Below are 8,992 nucleotides of genomic sequence, written 5' to 3'. Positions count from 1 at the left end.
TTATAATCTTTCCAAGGTGGAAGATTTGGAAAGAAAACATTATTTTGACTTCTACAATTATACCACCACCATCCTTCAATCCTCCATCCATTCTTCATCTCCCTCCTTCCTCCCCTTCCATTTCCCTTCATAATTTTTGTTATCCAAACATCCACATTCCATTTGCCCTCCCCTTCACCTCCCCTCACTCCCCCTTCCCTCCCTTTCCCTCCTAAAATTGTATTCAAACGGACCCTTAGGAGTTAGGAGGAAACATTGTACATTATTTGGGTCCTCGCTAAGGCCGGTACTTGTACCGCATGTTACCATGTTAGCACGTCTCATCACCCAAGCATTAGGTAATACCAAGTAGGAGAATTAGGAATCTATCAACGATTTGAGACATATTGTGTGACTATGAAACCGATGTATTTCGATAAGGGTGGAATTGTATTTTTTTTTTTGGTTAAATGTGAAGGGTGGAATTGTAGGTATCCTACTTTCCTTACATTTTTATGACACCCTACCTAACATTGAGGTGTCTTCTGATGTAATACAAACCCGTACGAGCGAACGAACGGAAATATACGAATAATACAAATGGTAATACATTGAGGTGTCATCCTATCTTAAGGGATGTTTTACCTGGCGCATGTGATTTGTAGGATATTGCATGTACCCGGGGAATGAAACCCCTGTCACCAAAAAAAAAAAAAAAATACAAATGGTAATCTTTCCGAGTCTCCATTCTAATATTAGGCACATTTATACGGAATAAGTTTTAGTCTAGACAAGTTACATACGCAATAAATTGGACGATTAAACAAGTTTGTAATACAAATTTCAACACTTTATACAAATCATAGAGCACAATCAGTTGGATAGTCTTTAGGGTGTCTTCTTATGGATTCTCTAAGCCATTTTTCTTGCTCATTTAGATCTTTAGTTGGTTCATCATATACATCTGTGAACAATTCCATCACCGCCGGCTTTTCTATTTTCTCGGCCATTTGAATCGCACTTATCATCTGCATGAAAAATCAAATAATTATGAATATCAGTTGGTCTTACTTAAGACCGTCTTAACTTAAAACCTCTCACAACCACCTTTTATTTCCACCTTTATTTTAATTGGGTGTGAGAACCGTTTTAAGTTAAGACGGTCTGCAACAAGACCCATGTTGGAAACTGCAAAGCAAATTTCATGTTATTTTCACCTCTTTCTTGACCCTGTTTCGAATACTCGACTCTTGTTCTTCGTTCCACCAACCATTACTCTCAACCCATTTCCGGAATCTTGTGACAGGACTTTTTTCAATCTTCCAATGTTCAATTTCATTTACTGGCCTGTACTTGGTTGAATCATCAGAAGTAGAGTGGTGTGATACTCTATATGTTAAGGCCTGAAATTTTACGGAGTTTTATAAAATGTGCCGAAATATTCCTGCAGTTATTTATAAAAAGTGAAGATACAGTATAGCATTATGTACCTCAACCAGAACAGGTTTTTGTTGAGAAATCGCTGTTTCACGAGCAGCGCGGATTGTGTTGTAGACAGCAAGAGCGTCGTTTCCATCTACCCGGACACTTTGTATTCCATAAGCTCGACCTTTTACAACAACTCCATCACCTTCAAACGTAATTAAGTGACTGTTAATTTAAATTACAGCAAAATCATAATTGAGGCATCAAACTCTGAGTACTTACTGCGAAACTGATCAGTGATAGGGGTACTAATAGCCCAACCATTGTTACGACAGATGAAAACAATCGGAACTTCCATGACTGCAGCAAAATTCAAACCTGCATGGAAATCTCCCTAAGGAAATGATAAAGGAGTATATGACTTGTTAGTATCACAGTTAAAAAGTACTTGCAGAACATAAAAGAGTGAATTTAATGAGATGAAAAAAGATGTACCTCACTGGTACAACCGTCTCCCATGAAGGCCACGACACAAGCGTCTTTTTTCTCCATTTTCAAGGAATAAGCCGCTCCTGCTGCCTGAGGGAGTTGTGTTCTGCAACAATAAAAAGAATTACTAACGACATTCTAAGTAGCTACGTCATTGGAGATAACTGGCAATATTACAAGAAAAAAGCTTACGCGATTGGAGATGAAATAGTGAAGAAATTATGCATCTTAGATCCATAATGAACAGGCATTTGTCGACCTTTCCCTTGATCAGCCTTGTTTCCAAAGCATTGGTTTGTGAATTCTTGTAATGTGTAACCTCGCCAAAGTAACATCCCAGGCTCCCTATACTGTATTTATCGAAATTTACAAAACCACAACAGTCTGTATCAGTTTGGTTATATGAATATGTGATGATGTTTGTGCGAAAGGCTGCTGTACCTGAGCGAAGATTACGTCTTCATCTGAAAGAGCAGCTGCAGACGCGATATTAATAGCCTCTTCCCCAATGGAAGACATATAAAATGAAATTCGTCCTTGCCTTTGTGCTTCATACAGAAAAGTGTCCATAACTTGCAGGGTGATCATGTTGCTATACATCCTTGTTGCCATTTCTTGGCTTACCTGAATTATCGAATTGTCAATTAATCATGTACAGAGTAGCTTTCTAAACCTCTTAGGTTCATATTACAAGTTCATTGTATTTATCGATCCCCGATTATTCTTGCTATTGGTTATTCGGAAACAGTATCTGTGTCTTCAGTGCCGGCTGGTCTTCAGAATCAGTGGCCCGGAAAAGCCTTGGGAAAGCTGGCACTGGCCCGGCGCAGCCCGGGCAGGGGTCCCGAGATCGTGCAGGTCCAGGACATGTGTTAGCCGGGCCGTGAATCCGTGATATTTGGGCCCGAAGCGACAGGCTGATACCCGTAAGGCTGTAACCATCAACTTGTTATAGGTCTGACCCAAAATTATCAAAATGGTTTATTTTAAGTTTTACATACTGCGAATTTCCTACTTAAAAACTAACAAAAACCACAAAAATGACCCTAATCGAAGTGACCACAGATGAACCGATAAGAGCACACATTCAAAATCGACCAAATACCTATCCAAGTAATCCAACCCAACGAGTTTGACACATCCTAAATTACTTAACCCACGCTAAGTCACTACCCCCACGTAGACCTCAAAATGACCCAATTGCCTGGTCTAGTTGCGCAATAGGCCAATTTGGTATCGTTGAATATTATCATGCAAGGAGGTTTAAAGGCCTATACACATTATTAAGAGGCCTAGATAGTGAAGTCTTAGAATTAAAGAAAGGTCAATACCACTTGATTTGGATCGTTCAAAATAGGCCGTCCATTATCATTCAGAACTCGATAGCACGGTACTCTTGATTCAGCAGCCTTGGGTATAAAATTCAAATTTGATGTATACATAACTCTGCCTCCTGGAAAATCCATACCCTACATATTCATTAATTAAAAACTAATTAAATTAAATTAAATAGTCATTAATAAGTCATTATTGTCCCAATACTATGTAACTAGTACTATAATAATGTGGATATGGATGGGGTTATGTATGGAACAACAACTACTACACCGAAAACTGTCCAATTTCATAATGGGAGTGATTGCACATTTGTACATCTTTGACATTTATTAGTACACCTAAGTCTTGTTTCGTTTTAATTTTAAGACTAATATTACCGTCATAAATAAAAATTAAATTTGTGTCATCAGTATATCTGCCATTGTGAATTTTGCGATTATACTTAAAAATATCTTCTTTTTTGGGTAAAATAGCAAAAAAAACCTAAAACAATTTGAACCCGATTTTGCTTGGTGGGCCTGGTGAATGGTGATTCAAGGTCCAGGGCCTGGTGAATGGTGATTCAAGGTCCAAACACAAGAAGGAAAATTCTAATTTTATTGTCTAGTTTCCTTTGTTAAATTTTTTGTCTCATTTTATGTCTCATATTGTGTTATGAAATGCTTTGTTAAATTCTAATTTTATGTTAAAGAATAGTAGATTTATTAGAAAGTATTGAACCTATTCATTTACACATTAAAAACATAAACTTTAAATTAGCTCGGAAAAAATACATATAAGCTCGGATTCTTATAACTTGGTTGTACCATGCTTATGGTACAACTGGATGTATAATCCTATTTGTGGTCATATTGCATCTCTTGATGACACGCACTTTAATATATATTGTTATTATTATTTCTATTATTTAAAGTGTGATATGTCAACATTGACATAAAAATGAAACATACTCCCTCCATTCAACAATTATCACCCCATTTCTCCATTATATGTGAGAGGTATTATATTGAAATGGTGTGATAAAAGTTGAATGGAGGGAGTATAATCTCAACTTCACCTGACACCAAAAATAAAATTTTCATGATGTGCTACAGGGCTGGTGTATATGTTGATGAGTCTAAGCTCATCTTTACCCTAGCCCTGACAAAGTCCCTTTTTATTAAAGTAAAAAAAGTTATAATCTATCACAAATTCACAACATACTCAAAACAAAAGTAAAAACAATATTATTGGTTATACATTGCCATTAAAGATCATTAATTAAGATTATCATCAATGATAAAATAAAAAAAAATGTTAAGTGTTGTTAGTCAAATATTTTGTATCCTAGATAATAGGTCTCAGGTTCGATTCCCCCTCCCCCTCTTATAATGCGATTAAGTGCGCGCTTCGTTAAATCCAAAAAAAAAAAATTGTATAAAACTGCGTATAATCAATCTCCTTATATATTTTACTCCCTCCACTTTTTTATATATGACGTTTTGCATTTACGAGGTAATCCTTTGACTTTAATATTTACAAAAATATATTTATTCAAAAAATATAAAAATGGTACCATTAAATTTCTTACGAAAAACTCTTTCATATGAGTATACATATCATAATATTTAGTCTTATATTTTAAGAGATATTGAAGAGAGAAGGGAGTGTCTCGAAATGTGAGAAAGTCATATATAAAAAAATAGAGGGAGTATAATTTATGGGATTCATTGAGCCAATCAGTTGATGACCGATGGTGGTGGTGTTAGTCAAACACAAGACTAAAGATACTTGACATCTTCAATCACATGACCCAATTAATATGATTACAAATGGGCAACTACTCAAACTTTACATAGTAGTTTCAATAAATGATGTTAAATGCATCTCATCAACCCCCACAACCCTAGCCACCAAGGATTCAAAAGAAATAAGATTGTTATTTCTTCTCTTTCCTAAACTAATATCCTATTTTGTGTTTCTATTTATGAGTCTCTTTAAATTTGACAATGACAATTCTTGATTTAGTTGGACCAAGATGTTAATAATCCAAATGTAGTGTCTAGATTGTGACATGTTATACGTTAGTTATCATAATTTTGCCCTCAAATTAATATCTTTCACGAGGAATAATGGGCAAGTCGACTATGGAACTCATTTCTAAACTAGTGAATTATCTTTTCTTTCACCGACTTATCAAATTAGACATCGATTCGGGTCAGGTTAGTTTCAGGTCTGCATATTTTGGGCTGGGTCGAGTCATTTTCGAGTCCAACAATTATCAAATTATCTGTGGATAATAATCAGTTTGCAAGGAATTGCAACAATAAAATCCAGGTCGAGTTAATTTGGGTTCAGGTCTTATGTTCGAGTATTGAGTCGGGTCTATTTTATCAGGTTTACTTGTCATGAGTCGAGCATTTTCATTTACGCTCTCTCAAATGTAAGGTCCCTTTTAATTTTAAAGTAAATCACGTCTTCTAACAAATTAAATACCGCCACATGTCAAATAAGAAAACTGTTGCAATTTTAGGAGGAAAACCGGTATGGGATATTCACATGTACTCCCTCCAATTCGTTATAATGTTTCCTTTTGTCTTTGGCACGATACTTAAGAAATACGATTAAAAATGAATAAAGGACATTGGTGGGGTTGATGATAGGAGATGGAGATGAATTATTAAGAGTTAAATAAGGAGTTGTGGGGCCAAAACATTAAGAAAGGTAATAAAATAGAAGTAAAAGAGTTGTGTGAGTTTGGTGATAGAAAAGAGGGATGAATAAAATAAGATTAAAAGTTACCAAAAAAGGAAAGGGGAACATTATTTGAATAATCCGTTTCGAAAAAGAGGGAACATTATAGTGAATAAGAGGGAGTAACATTTATCATCGGCCGGTTAAACTTAATTCTACCGGGCGACGGTAAAGAATTGAATGAATTTAAGAGAGAATTGGCTGCGAATGCTGGGTACATGGAATACTGACAGTACAGAACAAAATATAAATAGGTCCATGTGGTATTAAGGTGGTAAGTTAAGATGGGTTAAGTGACTAACATGCATGGACTGTACCAGAGCGATCGAACAATGGACCACCCAACATTTGTGAGATGAATAACAATGTTGGCTAGTCCTCGTACGGTCTACATTCAATGCTTTTTATGTTTCAAACCCCTTCTATGTTTGAATTCCCAACAACTTAGGGCAGTAGTACAATACAACAAATTAAAGTGAAATATTTTTGAATGTAAAAATAATCAGTGTCCCTTATGACGAGTATATCCGTCACATGTTTGAAACGGGTTAAATATTTCTCAGTCGGATAGATAAGATAAGCTTAGGGAATCACAAATAGCTTGTCTTTACCTACCTATGTGGGTTATATTTGACCTATCACAAACTTGTGTGAGAATTTGTGAAAAAACATCATTGTAAAGGTAAGACTGTACTATAGTAAAACTTTTTGGAAACGAATCTAAGAAAAACTTTTTGGATACGGATCTAATAATTTGAAATGTACTAGAAAGTGAATTATAGGTGAGGATTCATTTAAAAAAAATTGGCATGATATGATTTTTGAATTTTTGATTTATATCCGATATGGAGTATACTTGCTCTACCGACCTCAAAATTGGGAGAGCGGATTCTCTGTCCCATTTTGTGTTCCATCTTGTGTCCCACTATATTCACCTTGTGACACATCATTAGTTTAAGAGAATTTGCTATCAATCTTATCTGTAAATGATGATGTGTCGCAAGATTAAGGTATTGGGACAGGAGATGGGACACAAAAGTGGGACAGGTGATCTCAACTCCAAAATTGGTGGTCTATGTTTTCCAATCTTTACACTATCGATTAGGACTTTGGTTTGCACCCTAAAAATATTACGGTTGACTGAATCAATTTCTGAATGTCGTAATTACGTAATATCTGCATTATGTGAAATTGTACGGACAATACTGGATACTGTATAGGTTCACCTATACTCGGTAGTAGAACTACTAAAATCATAAATTAAATAGAAAAAAAGTTCAAAAGTTCAATAAAAGACATTACATATTTTTTTATTACTAGTATTAAAGTGGCTAACGATTTGAGAAAACTATTTCAGTTAAAAAAATTGATTGAATGTTTATTATGTTAACGCGATCAAATACTTTTACACTAAACAATCACAATCTTACCACCAATGATGCTAGTTTAGTGGTTAAGGTATTGTGGATAATAGATCACAGGTTCGACTCCCTCCTCCCCTTTTTACTGTAATGCAATTAAATACGCGATTTTTTAGGAAAAAAAAAAATCTCAAACTTACCGTACCGGGCGTCTCATAGACGGATAGACTCCTACTTTAGTGGGATTAGGAGATAGTTTATGTCATTTTGTATAACTTTACGCAAGTACGTAACTACGTATGATCGATCATGCACTTTTAACACTAAACAAGTACTGTAGTTTCTTAATTAAGTACTTCGTACCTAATTAAGGAAAACAACAAATTAAATAGTAGAATAAATTTATAAAAAAGATTACACGTGTGGTATTGTGTTTGAAACTCTTTTTACTTGCAAAAAAAAAAAAATTATAAAAAAGTGCAAAAACTCAGTGGACGGCGACTTTGCAACCCACATCCATATCCGAAAATCAATGGTGAATGGAGCCAGAATTTAAACTTAGCGGGGTTGAAAATTTATATGGAGCCCAACAGGCACCGGTATAAAGGAAAACTCAAAAAAGGTTGAAATCTTCACCCTTGAATGGGGACGAGCATTCCTGCTGGCCTTCCTCTAACTCATCACTGGGTGAAGCTAAGGGGTTAGCAGGTTAAATTCGAGTTAAATTTCCTAAATCTTTTTATAATTTACTGAAATGTTTCTTTAACTCTAATTACAAATCTTAACTTCGTCACTATGTCCAAATATATAAGTCAGATAATAAAACAAACGTGAACTATCATATAAAAAAGACGTAACGATCGATAAATAAGTTACCTGAGAAGAAGCATAATCAGGATCAATATCATCCTCAGAGGTGTAATACTGAGGATCAATACTAAGTTGAGCAGCCTTAGTAGATTCATATCTCCTCATACCATTATAAGAACAACCATGCAACTTCATAGCATGACCAAATCCTATATAATTAGCACTACTAATAGTATTATAGTTATAATAACTATTTGTTACCAACAAATTTTTAATTATATTTCTTGATCTTCTAAGCAAAAAAGCCATTTTTTTATAGGAGTATTTTTTTTTCCTCAAAATTATTTCCTAATTTTTTTTCCTAGAAGTTGGGGAAGGAAGAAATATAAGTGTAAGAAAGGAAGAGATGAGAATGCCAAATATTTAACTTAACTTTTTAAAGGATGGATGAGAATGCCACTTATAATGAGAAGATGAGTATGGGTCTTTGAATCCTAGTAACGGAGAAATACTATATATTGAGACTGCCGTATCCTGTGTCCTATTTACGTGTCCAATCTCGTGTCCAGAGTCCAGTACCGATATCTTCTGACACATAATCATCTTATGGTATTTAGAAGATTATTTTCAATAATTAATACTTATGTGTCAAATGAAGAGGTAATGAGCCACAAAATGGAGAACGAAAATGAGACCGATAATTTGGACTCCTAATTCCGAAATACGCCGTATTCAAGCTAAGGTGTCAATCTGTCAAGTTGTTCCAACCTATTTGTAACAGTTCGCTATCGATCAGGCTCAAGGAGGCAAAATAATTGCATATACATCTTATTTTACACGTCTTGTGACTCTAAACT

General features: G+C 35.0%; 1 protein-coding gene across 2 annotated transcripts; it reads right to left on the bottom strand.

Moving 5' to 3' along the window:
- Positions 1-725: 725 nt before the first annotated feature.
- On the bottom strand, positions 726-8,624 carry LOC141586380 (2-oxoisovalerate dehydrogenase subunit alpha 1, mitochondrial-like). Of its 2 annotated transcripts, none has more exons than XM_074407587.1 (9): positions 8,202-8,624; positions 3,225-3,362; positions 2,335-2,517; positions 2,086-2,243; positions 1,900-1,999; positions 1,687-1,798; positions 1,470-1,609; positions 1,197-1,382; positions 726-1,007 (listed from the first exon to the last, which is right to left on the bottom strand). In XM_074407587.1, the coding sequence occupies exons 1-9, from the start codon at positions 8,442-8,444 to the stop codon at positions 840-842; spliced, it is 1,428 nt and encodes a 475-aa protein (XP_074263688.1). In that variant the 5' UTR covers positions 8,445-8,624; the 3' UTR covers positions 726-839. The 2 variants fall into 2 exon arrangements, with proteins under 2 accessions (XP_074263688.1, XP_074263689.1); XM_074407588.1 differs by having other exon boundaries at positions 726-1,065; positions 1,172-1,382; positions 8,202-8,616.
- Positions 8,625-8,992: the final 368 nt, after the last annotated feature.

This window comes from Silene latifolia, chromosome 6 (assembly GCF_048544455.1).
Source record: "Silene latifolia isolate original U9 population chromosome 6, ASM4854445v1, whole genome shotgun sequence".
In the NCBI taxonomy this organism is placed as follows: domain Eukaryota; kingdom Viridiplantae; phylum Streptophyta; class Magnoliopsida; order Caryophyllales; family Caryophyllaceae; genus Silene; species Silene latifolia.
The sequence above is the reverse complement of the archived record's forward strand: the minus strand, read 5'-3'. Positions and strand labels throughout refer to the sequence as shown.